Raw genomic sequence first — 20,181 nt, 5'->3', positions numbered from 1 at the left:
GACACCACCCCCTGAATTACCGGCCTGAATTTGAAGTGTCTGCGGGAAACTAAGGTACTGTCCCCTGACACCGTGGTTGGATTGGTGCGTAAAGTCTGGTTTGATCGTCAACTTAATCTAGAATGACTTGAACGTGAGGGTGTCCAGCAACTAACAAAAATATCTTTTGAAATCCAAAACGATGAAAACGTACTAGAATATGTGCCTTGCATATAACAAACTCACTTCAAGATCCGGCCTCAGTCTCCATCGCAGCTGCTCACCTTAGTTCCTTAGTGTCATTTGAAACTCCACCATTCACCATAGCTTGTGCTCAGTCCTCTAGTTTCTAGTGAGATGGTACTACTGATGCAGAAATTCACAATAAACACAGAAATTAATAAATAAGCAAACAATGAATTTAAATTAAATTAAATTTGGAACTATATAACACTGTAGATGTATACACAATAAAAGATTCTGGTTTTGTCTTAATTTAAATGTGTTTTAATTATTTTAATTATTTTTGTACCCACAAATGACAAGTAGCCATGTTATAAGTGTATACTATAAGTGTCTACCTATATATATATATATATATATATATATATATATATATATATATATATATATATATATTAATCTCACATATCAGACAGAGTTCTTTTTCATTTGCCATTTTTTAAAACTGTTTCAGAAAGTCTGGTGTTAGTAGTAGATGGAGGCTAAGGTCTGCAAGCACTTGCTAAAGGTCCTCATTTTGAATGAAACACTGCATTACCTCCTTTGCTCTTCACTAGCCATCTTGCAAATTAAAAACAAGGAATAAAAAAGGGAAAAAATGGTTGCCATAAAATATATATTGAAGACTGATGTGTTTTTTTTATTTTTTTATTTATATGGTATCAAACTAACTTGCTATTACCAATGTTTCTTAATGACGTACAGAAAGGACCTCAGTGTTAATTTTTATTTATTTGTCAAAATAAAAAAAGTTAAATTTTTAGTACATTTTGAATACAAAAATAGTAAAATGTGTTGCAAAAGTAAACATCAGGACTCCACTGAGTTTACTAACAATGTGCCTGTTTCCAGTTAATGTGTATATCAAACTTCGACATATATAATATATATATATCTATATATATATATATACCTACTTATATATAAAGGCTATATTTGCATCCTGTGCCATTCTTAAAAAAGGCATAATACTACAGTAGTGATGTCAAAAAGTGATAATTCCTTTAGAGGAAAACACACTTGAACGTTGACCATTCGACTCCTTGAGACCATCACTTTCAATTCAAACACAAAATGTCTCGTTTTCAATTACTCGACAACACCCACAGTACAGAAATGTTAATTAGTGATCAACAAAATGAGAACATGTAAAAAAAAAAAAAAAAAAAGAAATATGTAAAGCTGGTACATTTGTATCTCAGAGAAACTGGAGAAACGGATAATGACATAGAATGTCTGTACAGCCCTGAAACACTACGTTTAAAAAAAAAAAAAGAACTGTAGTGCTGAACTATGGGGTGCCATGTGTAAAAAAAAAAAGTTAATATTTTTTTTCCCAGATTTAACTTAAAATAAAGTATTTTTTCCCCAGATTTATAAATGCTGTGAAAATAAATACATATTTTTTTAAATGTGTATTCAGATATAATTTATAAATCAAGTTACAAGATTTAAGATTTAGCTAAATATTTAACAAAATCTTAAATCTCTAATCAAGATTTAACATTAGCTGGCCAGCTAAATCTGAGTTTGTATACAAATGAGCTCTGCCCTCTTTGTGCTTTCATCGAACGTTAACTAACCGAGCAACATTACGACTTTACGGGTATAATGGTCTAAGACCCTTTTTGTATGTTCTTTTCTAATCTTTCTGTATGTCTCTCTTAAAATCGGTAGTAAATGAAAAATAATAGCGTCTTGTGACGTACGGTATTGAAAAGACGGACACAGTGAACGTAAAGCATTTCAGATAATATATATATATATATATATATATATATATATATATATATATATATATATATATATATATATATATATATAGACACACACACACACACATACTATATTATATATCAGTTCCATGTTTACATATAATTTTACATAGTATATATTTATTTTACACATTGGCTGCTACTATGCACATTGTAAGAAAAGCTGATCAGAAATTAATCTCTGGATTTGCATATTTTAGATTCTACTAAATAAGTAAATAATACATGCATCATGATAACATCTTGTAAATGATGACTGCTTTTGTATGGTTTGACTAAATCATCACATACATTTCAACTTTGATTTTCAATATACAGCATGTACATATTCGCACAGTAGGTTCAGTAGGTCTGAAACAGTGCTAGTACTTTGCAGCACCTGGAATATTACACAACAGTTTAACATATTTTATTTTTATTGCAGCAACCTAAAAAACAATAAATTATCAACGTTATCTTGGAAGACCTTCAGGAATTTAAACTTGGCATATCTGTAAGTAGTACTAAAGCATTTTACATTTTTAAACAGCTTCAACAAATGTGCACATTTTCTTTTTTACATGTTTCGCATACTGAGTTAGATTTATTTTTTGGTTCAAATGGATCAAAGGATTAGGCTTCTGCAATTTTTTTTGTATTCTCCTTACACAAATTAATTGACTGTTTTTGCTGCCTGTAACTAAACATTAGTTATATTTTATTATGATTATTACATGCATCTGTTCTATGAACAAGAGAATAGTATTATTAATTACATTAATTACATTAACTCCATAACCTCAGAATGTAGTAAGTACTATGCATCTACTTGTAACTAAAGTACCTGTGTTTTAAATGTACAAACCGTTTGAGTTTCAGTTAACCCTTGGCAGTCTTTTTACACAAATTGTAAACATGAAGTAAAATGCAAATGTCTAACATATTTATATGATTGATATGGCTAGAGGTTAATACAACGTGGCAGTGAAACAAAATATTAACAAAGTTTACTGTATCATAACTTAAAGTCACGTAACCTTAATATGACATCCATATTGGGTCAGAGGTCAATGTCAAAGTCACCAACACATTTAGCATGCAATGATTAATGTTCATCCCCAGCTGACAAGTAAAACTAGCTAGGCCACGTGGCAAAATTATTCTGTATTCTGATACAGGTGCATTAATGGTATAATCTATGAAGCAAAACTTGAAGTGGATGATACAGTATATACTGGGTTTCAAAGTTTGAAGGCATTCATATTCTGACTGCTTTCTATTGAGCTTTATGGGTTTCATTTAGTCAGAAAATGGTGTTATTTAAAAAAATAACTTGGTGTCCCAAGCACAAAGTGAATCAAATAGGTAATCAATAAATTTTTGTTTTTTGGTAATTGCACGGTTGTACAACTTGGAAGTAAACCCTCATTTTAAAAGACACTGTGATGCACCGGCGGCATACATGTACCATATATATATATATATATATATATATATATATATATATATATTTTTTTTTTTTTCTTCAGGGTACTTGCAGGAAATCCATTCCAGTGCTCTTGTGATATTCAGTGGATCAAACTGTGGCAAGAGAATGAAATGGCCAGTCTGGAAACTCAGAATCTGATGTGCAAAGATGACAGCAATAGGAAGTTCTTACTACATGAAATGCACATTCCGGATTGTGGTAAATATTCTTATTTTTTAAGCAAAGGCATTGGTATAGTTCAACAGTATGTGCTTTTAGTGTGACATGCTTTTTGTTTCAGTCCTTTAACTGTAGCCACAGATATTTACAGTGACCTTTGGAAAAAGAAAACAACTTCCTGTGCATTGGGATTAAGTGATTCCTGTTGTCTGGGGTTAAGTGATTCCTGTTGAAACTCTCTCTATTATACATGCAGTCACCTAACAGATATTCCCAGTTTTTTATAACATATGCTTCAAACTCAAACAATAGCTGTAAACCCAGCATACAAGACATGTATTTATGGAAATTTTTCAATAAACAGGTGATCATTCTATACAGATTGAATATTAAGGAAAGCATTATTACTGCATTGTGTGATGCCGCTGTTACAATATTACAGGCATCTTTAAATGCATACATGTTAATATAGTTACCAATTTTTGCACCTGTCTAAAATGTGCCATCATGCATAGTTACATGATCAAGATTCATTCAGTAGAACCATTAGACATATATAAAGAAGCATTTTGGCTCATAACAAGCTAGAACAATTTTGTGAGTTCAAAATGTGGCCCATTGTTTCTTAAAACAGGGACCATTAATGTGTGTGTGTGTGTGTGTGTGTGTGTGTGTGTGTGTGTGTGTGTGTGTGTGTGTGTGTGTGTGTGTGTGTGTGTGTGTGTGTGTGTGTGATAAAAAAAAAAAATACTATTTTTTGATATTTTTTGAAACATGATTGTGAGAGACTGCATCTTTAGTATAGTTGACGAGCAGGCTTGTCTGCTACAGCGCTTTCTGGAGGAACCTGCATGCAAAAAGGGTGCCTGTATTATATTAACATGTGTACCAAAAGGTTATTACATTAACATTCAAGGTGGCACATAGTGGATTTAGCTCAGAAAAGTTCCTCACATTGGGGTTCTGTAATGATTGTTTCATTCAGTGTGCCTCAAATGTCCTTTAGACTGAAAATAATAAGGACCTAATTAATATGCATAAGGTGGAAATTGCTCCCTGCAGAACACTCAGTAGACTGTCTGAAAACCTTGCCCAACATAAAAGACTATAAATTATGTTTGCTTAATCAAGGTCAAGTGTGACAAGCCTGTACTTGGAATGTAAGGCTTTTGGGCCAAAGACGTTTATATCTTTATTCTATGATGCTTTTAGTATCCTGATAACAACTTCAGCATCATCAACCCACCAAAGTTGAGTAACCTCTTCTGGCCTAGATGTAGACAGAGAAATAGGTGATCTATGAACTAAGCTGGTGGAGTTCACACCTCAGTATACCGAATGATTTACATTTGGTTTTTTTATTTGCATTCAAAATGTAAAGGGGATGTACAGTGCAAGTTTGGGAGGTTGTTGAGTACAGTGACCAAAAAGTGAAGAGAAGGCATGTAATAAACTTATTAAATAACGTGTACAATTCTATGTGTTAATATAGGCGACCCATAAGTCAAGTTATGAGTACTAGGTTAACATAAATAGACAAAAGATGCTAATATCAGACATGCAAACTGCTACGATTTGGCCATAGCAGCTACTATTTTGGAGGTTCTGCTACGGTGCTATGGCGAACAGTTACATTACTACGATTTGTATTAAAGAAATTAATGATGGATACTACCTGCACCTTTATGAAAAATTATTTCAATACAATGTGTCTGCTTTCCTGTTTTCATTTTTTTTTTTTTTTATGGATTAATGGTTTTTAAATAATACTGTATTTCACTGACAGTTTATTATGGCATTTTAACTGACATATTAAAAGCTCTGAGACGGGTTACTTAGTAACCAGTTTAGGGGGTCCTTCAGAAACAGCTGCTCAAATGTCGCTTTGCTATCATTATCAATCGCATGTTTACTTGGTTTCTTTTTACTAGTAAGGCTGGGATTCAGCACTGTGGTCACAGGTGTCACAGATTCCATGATTTTAGTAGAGAATATTGAACTTTACCAACACAATTTGAAATTACACCTTAAACAAAACAAGTGGTTTAGCTAATGATGTTGAAGTAACTTGGTTACTTTACTTTGCAATGTAGCCATTCACACTCGATTTTTTCAGCGCTGTCAATTGATTTAAACATACATGTAGGTTTAACTCTACTGGCTGATTTTGTCAACCTGCAGCTGCATTTTTCAATGCCTGTCGGGTCTTTGACCCAAATCAAGGGAAGTATCTCAGCATAGTAGCTGAGAAAGAAGTGTTTGAAGACAACTGTGTAGCACAGAGTGAATACTGTGCTTACTACGAAATTGTCAGTGAAATGAAATGCAACATTTACCAGTTCTGGAAAAACATGGAAACGAGATTCCCAACTCTTGCTGTAATCATTTTCTGCATCCAAAAATGAACTTTGGGATGACCGGCGCTCCAGAAAGGTGTCAAATCTACAATGTGTTGTATCAGAATGATATGTAAACAAACAAACCAAAATGTTTTAATAACTGCAACTACAGCAGAAACAACAGATGTACACAGACAGTCTTTTTGAACTTCAAATGTTATTTTTTAAAGGTATGTAAAACCTACAGTTTCTGTCCTGTAGAAACCCCACCAAGTGTTAAAACGAACATTTGGTGTTTATAGGTATGTATGCTGTGAAGCTTACCTTACAGGATTGACCCTGATATTGTGAAAACCATAACAAATAAATATTTAGATTATTTTTCGACAGACCAATTTTATGTTGATGTAGGTACTCTATATTGTATTTAAAAAAAATAAAAATAATAATAACATAGTTGAATTTTCATCTCTGTGACTTCACCCACCATTTCCCCCTTCCTCTGTGATTTTGAACAAATTTACCATGACTGCTCTATCATTTTTAGTATACATTTCCGTGACAAAATCCCAGCCTTACTTATCAGTTTTTAAAATAGGAATCACAAATCAAACAAAAAAAATTCACTCTCCATCTAAAATATCAAGGTTGGCTTGTCAAAAATATCAAGAGGAATTTATTACAGAATGGTTAAAAGAAGTCAAGTGTCTGAATCTGTTACTGTGAATACTGCCAGGCAGACTTCTCTGTGAAACCTGGTGGGCGTCATGACTGTATAACTCACATAGGTATGAAGAAACACCAACATTAAGCAAAATCTGACACTCCCCATTACTGTACAAATGGGTTTTGAGGTTTAACTCACCTGAAGTAATTAATGAATTATTACTACACAGCATTATGTGTTTTGATAGTTGCAGAGTAGTAAAAATGTAAGTAACAAAACAAACCAAAAAAAAAAACTGTTAAATCTTTCTTGTGGTGTTGTTATTTTTATAAAGTTTTGAGGTTGAATATTTCAGTCCAGGTTTGATAGCACTTACTCTTCATTTCTAATATTGAAATTTATATTGGGGTTGTTAATTTCTAAATGCCGTGTGTTTACAATTACCTAAATTATAGATTGAACAGCAACAGTTAGGGCATTGGCTTGCCAGAGCCTGAGAACATTTTAATTTCTAATGGCTAGCAGCCCCTGGCCTTAAAAAAAAAAAAATGCCCGCTACTATATGCTAATATATTTCCGCTGCTATTTTCTACTTTCATAAATTGGCATCTCTGTAATATACACTTTTAAAGTTAAAAAATGCAGGTTGATAGGCATATTCCAAAATATAGTGGTATGCTTTACATTTTACTGAGAAATATGTTAATCATATTTAAGCTTGAGCCTGGTGCATGTTGGTAGCTTTTGATATGACATATACAGTAAGTTATATAGAAAGGATTCTTTGAATTGTAAGGTTACATATTGGATTTAATAGATTTAAAAACAGATATTTGTCTATACAAGAAATTACTGAGACTTTGATCTTCAGAATGTAAAGGCGTATTTCTATTTAATTTTATAGCGTTGGTTTTGGAGTTTGGTATTTTTGATAGACGTCCTACTGTCGACAGGTGCTGTTGGTAGCAGCTCCTGTTGTGGATGGATAGAAAAATGAGAGCTGAAATCTGTTATGTGAAGTTGAAATTGGAAGAAAGGAGGTGGCGGTTGAGAATGATATTTTCAACAGGTTTAAATGTACCTTTGACTGTAAAATCAATAGGTTTTGCTTTTGAAGAAGGTATTATAGGGAATAAGTGATATCTTTTAGTGTTGGATGTCATTGTCACAGATGCGAGTGGTAAATAAAGACAATGTCCAGACAGTAATTCTTCCAAAAATGTCAGTGTTTTTATTAAATAATAACAAAAAGGGCCCCCCCTCTACCAACAATGGTATCGGGTGTTTACTACCAACCTTACACAGCGCCCTTTCTGGTCGGGAGTGAGATTTACAGCATCAATTCTTTCTCTTTTTAACACAATCATTTAAATATTTTCTTTTCATTATATCTCATATAACATGTCTTATCTAAGCTGTTTTTTAAGCATGCCCAACACAACAATGCAATAATCATTAGATGCTTGATTGACCTCAGAAACAGTTGAATGGCAAAGTTAATGATATTATAAACCAAGCAAGCATTATAGTGTGTAATAACTATTTTTAAAATGTGTTTTGGGGGTATATTTTGTACTAGGTAGGCTGCTTGAAATGTTGCTTAAGGGCAGTTCTATTGTAACTGACATAACTTTTAGAGCAGAAATGTAGTGTTTCTTGGTCTCAAACAGTACTACCTAAAGTGACATTGGCCAAACTAGTTTTACAGATAGATAAACCTAGCATGTGTATATTCAAGTAAATAAGAAATTAGAAATAATCAGTAAAAATAACTTTATTAAAACATTGTACAACTATGTATTTGGTTATTGGATCTTCTGTTAAAAAAAAAGAAAAGTTATTTATTTTTCGAAAAATAAAACGTCAATGCACAAATAAGAAATCAGGTTGCCAATTGCACCACTGTGATTACTCACCTTAATGTTACCATTTCCATCCCTTCCCCCCAAAAAAATCCTGGCTACGCCACTGCTGCCAGGGTTTATTATTTACAAATAAAAATATATATTTTTTATATTTTTCATAAGTGGGTAGAGAATATGTAAGTGTGCAGTTTATTTCAAACTTTCAAACATTAATAACTTAACCAAATAGTGTCTAAGACTCTTCACCGTTATGTTTGTTCTCGTGTGAGACTTTCGCTTTTTCAGTCAGCGAAAATCAAAGTGAATTTGATGTAACCCTTTTAAAATGGCAAAGAGACAGCTAGCTTTGAGTTTTTTTACAACAAAAAAGCTAAACCACCAACGCCAGAGACATCAACAGAAACCTTACCTTACTCTTGTGTAGTTCAGAATGTTATTAACAGCACGAGAGTGTGACGATTCTTCCATTTCAAACTCTCAGGTTAGTGCATGTGCAGCTGTTGATAAGAGACCCTTACCTGCATAGTGTTGCTTGCAGCGCTCTTGATTGTGACAATCAGGCGTAGAACTGTTTGTGATGAAAGATGTGGTAATGTTAGAAAGCTAGCTTAATGGGCATCGTGTTTGAGCACAGTTTCATTTCAGTAGTTCATTTTTTGGTCAGGGGGCTGTGTTCCACCAGTTTTTCAAGCCACTGGTCTTTTGCGAAATGAAGTGACTTTAGAGCTCTATAAACGTAAAACTACTCAAACATACTTAAATAGTTTAAGACAGACGTGTAGTGAAGACAAATATATTTGTTTTGCAGTTGATGATTACTGGGATAATATTGCATCAATTTCAAAACTGCTACATTCACGATTCATACACACTGTCCTGCTCTAGCAAACTTGCCTTCATACATAACAATGCAGTAGGCTACTCATTTACTGCCAATTCAATTATTTTCAATGGATTATCTGTCACAGCTGCTTTGTTGCTGAAGCTTACTCCACAATACCAAACACACTGACCACTTTCAAGTCAGTTTTAATTTCTTCCAGAAATTGACCTTCTGTGCTGACCTCAAGCTCAGTGTTGCTAAACAATCTAGTATAGTGAATGCTGTGGTTGTTTGGGATTTTCTTGGACAGTTCTCTTCCCATCTTTTTGCCCATTCATCTTGCGCCTTCTTTACCACATCCTTTGCAATATAAATGATGCAGACATTTGGGCATACTTGTTTTGCCATCTTAGCAAATTCTTCTGCTGTGTTAACAAAAGCACGATTTTGCAGAATGCGCCTTCAAACTGCACACTTTACCCTACCTCCAACACCATCAACTGGCCCTTTACTATGTGCTGTGGCAAAAAAGCTCCAATCAACTTGTTGCAGACTACAGTGTACACAGCTTGGCATGGTAAGGGTGGACAAGATAACTTTTTAAACTGTTTTTAAACTGTCTAGCAGCACCAGATGTGCAAGTTAGAGATGTTGGCTAAAGTTGATGCTTCATCGAGAATAGCTTGATTGTAGCAAATTACTGCAAATATGTCATGCTGCAGTTCATCACTGATCACAACATAAGAAGTAGTACCAGTTTGAGTTGTGAGAACTGCTGTAAACTCGTATCCAGTGAGCTGACATTATTTCTTCTTGCTGCTTTATATTGATGTTTTCTGAGAAGTCTTTCTGCAGTACAGCTTCACATTAATTTAAATTCATCTTCATTGTCTTAATTTGGTGAAGTTGCAACTTGGCAATAAAACTGTGGCAACTTCAGTTTCTTTGGCATCGTGCAATGTTGATTTAGGCAGTTCCTTTTTTTTGTTAGTCATCCATTGGTAGTAGTGTGCAATTGTTTGTTCAATAGCAATTCCTTGTATTACCTGATGAATATAACTATCAAAGCCGAGGCATGTTTCACACTGGCCAAGGTAGCATTTCATCTACCAATTGCAAACTGACCCACTGACTAGGAGATTACCATTGGGGATATTTTGGCAAACATTTTTCAAAACATCTAGTAGCACCTCTGTGTTCTCATGATTACGACAGCAACAGACATTGTAGTCATTCTCACAGACAGGTTGAACGTGTACAGGACGTAATGCTGCAGACGTTTTTACATCGGGATATTCATTCTTGAAGAGGTGGTGAGCTTCAAGAATAGACATCATTAGCACTTTTTTCTGCATTCTCATTGTGCCACCTTCATTTCTGATTGTAACAGTCTTTTCATCCAGGCAGTTGACGGGACACAGAATCACTCTCATAAAAAGCACAAACCTGTCTGTTTCATCAACTTCAGGTCTTTTTTTGGAAGCTTGCTTATCCACCAGAGCCAAACCAAATTTAGTTGCCAGTTTCTTTACCACTACACTTTTCTTTCTGGGGCTCTTTGGAAGTGCCCGGTTTACTTAGCTTACTGCCTTCCCTAGTGACTGAGCAGAAAAGAGAACTTTTGGTGTGAGTTTGTCAAATGATTCTTGTTAACTTCTGGTTCAAGTATTTTTAAAAGGTTTCTCCTGTACTTTCTCATTCTTTCTTTGGCCTTTTCTGCTTCCTTTTTCTTTCTTACATTACTTCACTTGTCCCTGCATTTCTGTTGCTCTATTCCTCTGCTTTATCCTTCTTTCTCTTCTGACTTCCTTGCGCGATAAGCATGCGTTCTATTGGCTGCAGATATTGGAGACATTTTACAACTTTAATCTAAAAGCAAAAAAGGAGGGCTGTCGATTTCCTTTTAAAACATTGCTCTTTGGTTGGCATCTTAAACACTTGCAAAATCAATTTGGTAAACCTTTAAGTGTTCTTTTAAAAATAATTTAAGCACAGTGCTTAGAATGTCACATCGGTTACTTTCTAGTATAGTTGTGTCAGCTGCAGGTTTTTGAGTGATATGCATAAAATGTCCAACAAGCAAATACTGGAAACAGATAAGGGTTCACATGTATGAGAACTTAAAGTTATCACAAAAATTCTGGTGTCTTGTATTTAGTACAAGTACTGTTATATATTAATTTGTAACTGACATAACATTGCCATGTGCACTTTTTTATTGTAAAGTACAGTACAGTGAAAAAGTATTTGCCCTCTGTCTGATTTTTTGCATTTTTGCATATTTTTGACACTGAATGTTATCAGATCTTCATATCAGACATAACGGGGCCCATGTTGGCCAAGAATTCCACTGTTGACTCATCTGTCCATAGAACAATTCCAAAACTCTTGAGGATCATCCAGGTGCTTTTTGGCAAACTTGAGACGAACATTCATGTTCTTCTTAGTGAGCAGTGGTTTCCACCTTGCTACTCTGCCATGAATTCCATTTTTGCCCAGTGTCTTTCTGATGGTGGAGTTATGAACACTGACATTAGCCAAGGCGAGAGAGGCCTGTAGATCCCTGGATGTTGTTCTAGGGTTCTGTGTGACTTCCTGGATGATTTGACGCCTTGTTCTTGGGGAGATTTTGGCAGGACAGCCACTCCTGGGAAGATTCACAACTGTCCCAAACTTTCTCCATTTGGACAATATGGCTCTGACTGTGGTTTGGTGGAGCCCCAGAGCCTTGGAAATGGCTTTGTAACCCTTTCCAGACTGATAGGCATCAACAACTTTTTTTTTCCAGAGGTCTTCAGGAATTTCTTTTGGCCGTGGCACGATGTGCCTCTAGAACCTGTGTGCTGACAACTTCACTCTGATGGTAAGGGCCAAAGTTAGTCAGATTTATATTGGGCAGGGCAAGCCCAAATCAGGCCTGATTGTTAACCAAAGTATTCAAACAGCTGACCCAAATTATCCCTTTAATTTGGTTGAGTTAACTAGGAGGGCAATAACTTTTTCAAACCTGAAGATTGCATGTTCGATTACCTTCCACACCAAACAAATGAAAGAAGCACCAAACTTTAGTGTCATTTTTTCTTTCAGACTCTTTCTATATACTTCTACAACCCATGAAAAGATCTGACCAAATTCAATGTGAAAAATGTACAAAAATGCAGAAAATCAGACAGGGGTCAAATACTTTTTCACGGCACTATATTTACCAAAAATTGAATAATACAAAATTCATAATAGTATGGAAGCTTACTTCACTTAGTCCTCTATATAAATCAACCACTTGCTTCTCGTGAAATGTTAACTTGTTTACAGGTGTTTCTGGATTGCATAAGGGTGTTTTTTCATTAAATTATGTCAACAGCTTTACAATTTTCCAAAATGGCTGCCAGGTCAACAAGAAGCATACAAATGTAAATTGTCTTGTAAAAGATTATACAATTCATTACTGTTTCTGCAGAAACTGACATTTTTCCCAGCTATTTTGTACAATTTTTCATGGAATTGCCACACTTAAAGTGAGTTTCAACATTCTCAAGCCTTTAAATGTTAAATCTACTGTAGGATAATGACGGCTCTGCTTGGAATCCGACTGGCTGAACCGATCTATATGAGACTTCTAATTCTGACATGTGTAAAAACATAATAATCATACTAGAATCTCTTTTTGTACTTTGTGAGCCGCCAGGACTAGAGCACATACTAGTCATCCAGGGAATCAGTAGATAACAAATGCATTTTACTTTAAGGACAAAGTCATTTTTCCCAAGAAAAAAAACACTGGCAGGGCATTTTCATCAGTCGACCATGTATGAAATATGGATTTTTCCCTCCTAAAAAAGCCTAGTCTTTAAAGCCCTACCCAATACAGATGTTTCTGTGAACCAGCATCATAATTACAGTAGCCAAGGTCTATGCAGTAAGGTTCTTTTAAACTATAAGATGATTTAACCTAGGAAGTTGCAGCAATTGCTCAACAATGATTTCAGAATTACAATCCGGCTGTAGTGGTTTGGAGCTAGCGAGGGGTTTGGGGACAAGATGAGTTTCCTTTATAGTGGGTTGCTTCAATTCACTTTGTTACTAACTTCACAAAGTACAATGAAAATACAGTGGAAAGAGGTTTGGGTTAGAGCAGGTTTATGAATTTAAGAGTGGTGGTTTTTATATAACAAAAACAATCCTGGGTGTACTCTATTATATGTAGCAGGCAAGAATAATATAATAAAGGTAAAAGAATAAATATATTTTAAAATAAATATATAAATATACTAGACATTGGTTTTCTACATTCCTATGGCATACATTTGTTTTCCAGTATGAATAAAGGGTATTTGACACTAACTGAGAAATTACATCTTTAATAGTGCAAACCCAAATGAGATAACTATGGAGTCTTTATTGATATCATGTTTTAATTTTATTTATTAATTAACAGTGATGCCTACATCTAGTATAAGCCCTTCTAGTGTTACCTTAATGGAAGGAAGCGACATCACACTTGAATGCAGAACCTCTGGAATTCCTTCTCCAGACGTAAGCTGGTATCTAGGCAACTTGGTCACAAGTTATCAGGTAAGTCATTTAAAAGCTAATTAACAGATATACAACACTGTTGTGTTATACTGTAAGCACTCCTGAGGTGCAGAAACAGGACAATCAATTCCATTAATTATTTGATACATTGCAACATTCTAGAATGGTGTTAATTTATCCTAAATTATAGTGTGCATGCAAGCATATATATTTTTTAATGGGGGTAGACTTTTTTTCTACAGAATAAGTTGAATGTCTTATTGTATGCTAAATATGATTTCTCAGATTCTTTCACAAATATACAGTAGATCACATTTAAAATGTTATACATTCTGTTTTTTTTTTGTTTTTTTCCTTAGCAGCAGTACAACCTAAAGCAACACTATACAACGCTCAAGATGATAAATGTTTCTTCCAATGATACTGGAAAAACAGTGTTGTGTATTGCAGAAAATATTGTGGGGGAAAATGAGTCTTCAGTTATTCTGGTTGTGCATTGTAAGTAGGAAAAAAAGATCAAATGTATTGGACTGTAAGGTTATGTTGACCTTGTTATGCAATCCCCTTTGAGGGGAATATAGTGGAGTTTGTTGTATGTTCCTACCGTTGCAGACAAAAGTATTGGCACCCTATGCTTATTATATCATAATTCAAGTTAATAGATTAAGGACAATAATTTAGCTAACTTTAATCACTTTTTCATAAATCAAAAAGCAAAATACGCAATTTATAGTATTTTAACAAACACACTTATTTCATGTAAAGTATTTGTTTATGACAAATGTATTGGCACCCCTACTTTAGTATTCCATGTGTCCTCCTTTTGCTTTTATTAAAGCTTTGAGACATTTATAATAGTCTAACCAGTATGTTTTGGATATTTTCTTCAGCTCAGACAGATTGGATACACAATGCTTGGCTACAGTTTTTTTCAGATCAGTCCAAAACATTTCTATTGGATTGAGATCTGGTGATTGTGAATGCCGTTTCAGAACTTTTATCTTGGTTTTCTTCAAGAACTCCAGAGTTGACTTAGCCATATGCTTTGGGTCATTGTCATGTTGGAAGATGAACTGTCTGTCAATCAGCCTATGAGCAGATGGTAATGGTGTACTTTGTGGAATGTTTTGTTACATGGCTGCATTAATTCAATCTTCAATCACATGAATGTCTCCAGTCCCTGAACTGCTAAAACACACCCATATCATGGTCAGACCACCGCCATGTTTAACTGTTGGTACAAGGTTTTCTTAATAGAAGGCTTTCCCCTTTTTTATACCAGACATACTGTGATTAATTTTTGGGGAAAAGTTATATTTTAGTCTTGATTATTGCTCTGTGGGGATTTTGGTTTTCCATGTCTTTGATACTGTTCTGTAGCCATTTCCTTTGTTGTGGTTTACTATGAGCGCTTTTCTGAAACTTGAGCCCAACTCCTTTGTCTTGACCATCATTTGCTGTTTTGCCAAAGCTTTCTTCTTCACCAGATGTTGGAAATAATTCCCTTTTTTTCTGGCTATTGATTTTATAATGCAGCCTAGTTACTGTGTAATGGTTTTCAATCAATTAATATATTTTTAAAATTTGTTGTAATATATGTTTTTATAGACTTTTAATGTAAAGGTTCCAGTACTTTTGTCATGAAGAAATATTTGAAATTGCTTAAGTGTTTATATTTTTTTTATAAAGATTGTTTGTTAAACTACAAGAAATTGTGTATTTTGGTCTTTGTCATATTAATTAGTGGCTAGTGTTCACTAAATGCTTGTATTTAACATGTTTTCTTGAACGATCTTATATTTAGTTTAGGGTGCCAATATTTTTTTGTGACCGTACGTACTTATGTCACACTTTACAGATATTTGCATATATCTGCAGAACCGCTTATCCAATTTGAAACTTGCTAGTAACTTAAATTATTGAGAATATCGGATGCCAGGGATATAGGGAGGTGTCTGTATGTCTGTTCATCCATCCGCCTGTGTGACACATTTTTGGATTAATCTGCAGAATTGTGATTTCGTTGCTAATTCTTATTCTATACTATTCCGTAATACTGTTGATATATGTTATGGTTAATTCTACTGGTAGCTCTGATTTTGAATTTACAGCATGGTGGGTGGTGTATGTTACTGGCATGCCTGTTATTACTATGCATTCTGCAGCTTGCTGTAACTCAGGAGTCATACACTTGGTATTTTATAGGCTAAAGATTCATTATGGGTTTTCTACATGATCAGAATACAGCAAACTGTTTAAATGTTGAAAAAAATACTTGAAATATAGTAAAAATAACTTATTTTAAAAGTCAAGTTATTTGATACATAACGAAACAAAGTACTAGCTTTCAGATGAAAGAATACAGAATATTTATGTGAATGGTACTACCTGAGTGTGTTTGATTCATCTTTGTAATTTTTAAGGTTTCATATTAATATCAATTTTTTCCCTCCCGTTTAGTTCCACCAAAAATAACATTTTTAGACCAGGCAGTACTGGACCACCACTGGTGCATTCCATTCAGTGTAAGAGGGAACCCAAAGCCAAAGCTAATTTGGTTCTATGAAGGGTCTGTTTTAAATGAGACCGACTTCATCTGGACTAGTATTCACATTGCCTATGACAGCGAACACCACGGCTGCCTGCAACTAGATAGCCCCACTCATCTCAACAATGGCCAATACACTCTGCTGGCAAAGAATGACTATGGGACAGATGAACGTACTGTTTCTGCTCATTTTATGCAAGACCCATGTATAGGTAAGTAAAACAAAAATACATTTCTTTTAATTTTACTAGTTCAGGATTTCAAGATTTACAAATAGATTTATATATTAAGCCATTTCATTTTTTTTTTCCTGGGTGTTTGGTTTAATCATCATCCATCATCTGACTCAGTCAGAGCATTGCATTTCATTCACAACAGGACTTATATTTCTCTGTCAAGGCACTGTATTAATCTATAAATCGGATTGGTAGTTAAAGTTAAAAATTCTGATTATTTGTATTCATAAGTGACTACATTTACCTTTTTTTTTTTAAATGAAACAAATTAAACTTTATGCATTTGGTTGCTGCAGTCTTTACAGCTTTTAAGTCCTTACATTGTTATCAGTAAACAGTACAGTGTGCAAAGGCAATGCTCTGTGACAACACTACATCACCTGAAAGAACTCCAAAAACCAAATGTATAAACTTAATGTAACTAAAAATGCAGTTCAATGTGACATAGTGCACTGGCTGTTAATGCCAATGTGGATTCTTTGTGGATTCTTTGGCTTTGCTTCCACTCTTGAATTATGTTTACTTTCAGATCTGCACTGCATGCCTCAATGGCTTGGTTTACATGGAAGACTAAAATAAAGTATTATGTTTTTTATGCTATTTTGGCAGTTCATTTGTTTTTCTCATAGCGGGAGATATTCTACGTCCAAGTTCAAATGACCAAATTAATATTACAATATGGGAGGATATATTGTGTTTGTAGGTTTTTTTTTTAATGTGAGAAGGCGATTTACCCACCCTTTTTAGCTGCACCATATTTTGGCAGCACACTTCCTATAGCTTTAGGAATGTGTGCTAGTGTACATCATATTCTCATGACAATGGATAAAGGAGTTATATTTTTTAAAGCTGAACCTAAATGAAAGTCACCTAAATCATAGTCCTTTTACTTATAGAAATATTATTATACATGTTTTATTAATCATTTCTGTTATTTTTACTATTATAGTTATTTATTTTTTAATAGGAAAAGTATCAAAAACAGTAAATACTGTAACAGCCTGAATACAATTCAGATATGAATAATTGCCTTAAAGCCATGTTTGTATTTTCTTTATTTTTTAATATATATTAACCCATGAATAACTAACATATATCATACACAAAATAACCCAAGTTTGATGCCCTTCCACACTATTTTAAGAATGAATGAATTTGGTGACCATCTCCAGATTAGCAATAAATTAATCAATCAATCAATCAATGGTCACATTCTGCACTGTTTTTAATAATGCTGCGTGGTCAGTAGCAACTCTGTTAATTAATTTGCTGCCGACCATGCAGTCTCACAAGCTGTCTGGCAGAGATGAGCTGCTAACACCACCTCTGCCAGATCACATTTAAACCAACAATAATAAAGAAAAGCACTCTTTTTAAATAACACAAAATAAATTCGAATCATACCACAACAAGACATGTTCTAAATAAATAAACCCACAATAAACACATTTAACAGCACAATACATTTATTGCCCTGCCCCTTCTAATGACATGCCCCGTAGCTTGCTTCTTTACGCCTACTTGTTACCATTCAATATTAGTATTATCTCTACAATAGTTTTATGATACCTATTGAGGGTAGTGTCATCCAATGTAATCTCATTGTTGTTGGTTTTGTATCACCAAATAGCCAGGGTATTGTTGACACTTTCAATCTCAGAACATCAGAATCACTGAAACCATGCAAGCTGATCTTTTGAAGAAAGCTCTACTAAATGACCTGATTAAATATGAACTTTTGATGATCTGCAAGACAAAGCTGCTGGAATACCCTCAGTTAGATGGCATGATAACACCATTGCAACCAATCTTGTCGATAGTTTGGTAATGACCAAAACAACCTGAAACCTGCGTTATAGTGCAGCACTGAAACAAAAGTAGGATATGCATTACTGAAGAGTACTGTAAGGGATTGGGTTCAGTTAACCTCTTTGATCAGAATTGTGGAATATACTGTGTAAAGGTCTGCATTAAAAAATGGTACAGGCCAATTGTCCTTTTCTGCCTGAATGATGCTGTTGTAAATAGCCTGGCTGTTGTGTCGGGAAGCTGAAACTATACCCCTGCTAGAATTTACCTGGCCACTATTCTCTATTCTAAATGCTAGCGCTTTTTGTCCCAGAAGAGGAAGTCAGGTGCTGCGAGTCCATACTTGCAGCACTGTCCTGGCCAAAACTGATAGGAACACTGGCCTGGTCGAAATCAGACACATCGTCATAGTGCCAACTGTGACAAAGTATACAATATCTGCCTGAACTGCCAGATTGGTCTTCACATATTTTGTGGAGTATCACACAACATAAAGTTCACCACTGCTGAACACCATTTTTGTGGTTTGAAGAAAAAACACAAAAACCACTTGTTTGAAAGGGTATAGGTTATTACCGGTGTAGATTTAAAGCAAAATGAATATTTTTCAATGTGTTTGGTTTCCATGTTCTAAACATATTGACCCAAAACTATTCATTGTTTTTGACCGCGCAATGGATTATTGTATGATATACAGCACCCACTCAATATATCACGGGTCTAGGGGTCCAATATAAATCTGCTATATATTGAGCACAGCGGTATAGAGAGAGATGCATAGAAAAACAAATATAGGCTAACAAATACTGTACAACCACTCCCTTGTTTTGTCGTGGGCATCAGGGTCTAATATAACCCCTCTACGCAACCCGCTTTTTCTCATTTTTCATATAAAAAAGCAGCACAATGTTTTAATTCATACAGCGGGGGGTAATTGCTTCTCATCAACTTAAGTCTCCAATTCATTTCAAAAGTCTTCCTCTCCTTTCTCAAATGCACAAACCATCTGCATTGAATGAATCCATTCCCAATATAGAAGGCTTGTTGCTAGGGAGCTGACATCACTGCCCTGTGACTTTTGCTAATGCATTGCTGCCACAAGTGAACACCTTGTTGGCTAAAATAAAATAAAAAAAAAAACGATTCAGTAGTTAATTAATTTATTTTGTGTTATTGTACAATTTGTGTGTATATAATAACAGTACAATATTAATGCTTTGTTTTTAATTGTTTTGTATGTTTTTGTTTGTGGTGTGCAGTATGAAATAAAACGAATAGTAACTCTAGGTGAAATTGTCTATGTATGTTGCAGCTAAGGCAGGCGCAGTTAGACTGTAAAAATGGGGAGCAACTCCAGGAGCGCGACATGTTCAAATCCGCAGTATAGCGAGAGGTGATATAGCAAGGGGTGGGTGTGTCATAAATTACAAAAATAGGTTATCGTAAAACATTTTTGCATGTAGACTTTTTTGTTGATGTCTTCAAAAATATGTATTAAGTTATCACAGTTGGATCTAGGTTCATTTTCTTTTTTTTATTTCTGTTTTATAGATTGCACAGAACCTCCTTATTATGGTAAGTTTGGTTGGGCATTAAAAAACCAAACAAACCAATATTAAACAATGTAAAATGTTATTTCACAATGTTCCTGAGGCTGTCTGTAAATAGTGTGGGCGTTTGTGAGTGTTTTGGTGATGGTTGGCAGGAATGGGGTTAATTTCTGTCTTTACCTTATTA

General features: G+C 34.5%; 1 protein-coding gene across 5 annotated transcripts in view; it reads left to right on the top strand.

Annotated features, from left to right (window-relative positions):
• Window positions 1-20,181, top strand: part of LOC121318701 (BDNF/NT-3 growth factors receptor-like) — an 85,469-nt gene that overhangs the window by 4,474 nt on the left and 60,814 nt on the right. For 2 of the 5 annotated variants that reach the window (XM_041255676.1, XM_041255658.1), the window contains exons 4-9: window positions 2,422-2,490; window positions 3,506-3,663; window positions 13,754-13,890; window positions 14,211-14,349; window positions 16,312-16,611; window positions 19,996-20,019. In XM_041255676.1, the coding sequence (XP_041111610.1) occupies window positions 2,422-2,490; window positions 3,506-3,663; window positions 13,754-13,890; window positions 14,211-14,349; window positions 16,312-16,611; window positions 19,996-20,019 (827 nt within the window). The remainder of the gene's footprint in view (window positions 1-2,421; window positions 2,491-3,505; window positions 3,664-13,753; window positions 13,891-14,210; window positions 14,350-16,311; window positions 16,612-19,995; window positions 20,020-20,181) is intronic. The other 3 variants (XM_041255695.1, XM_041255687.1, XM_041255667.1) reach the window with 2 other exon arrangements.

The sequence above is a fragment of the Polyodon spathula genome, chromosome 1 (assembly GCF_017654505.1).
Source record: "Polyodon spathula isolate WHYD16114869_AA chromosome 1, ASM1765450v1, whole genome shotgun sequence".
NCBI lineage: Eukaryota > Metazoa > Chordata > Actinopteri > Acipenseriformes > Polyodontidae > Polyodon > Polyodon spathula.
The sequence above is the reverse complement of the archived record's forward strand: the minus strand, read 5'-3'. Positions and strand labels throughout refer to the sequence as shown.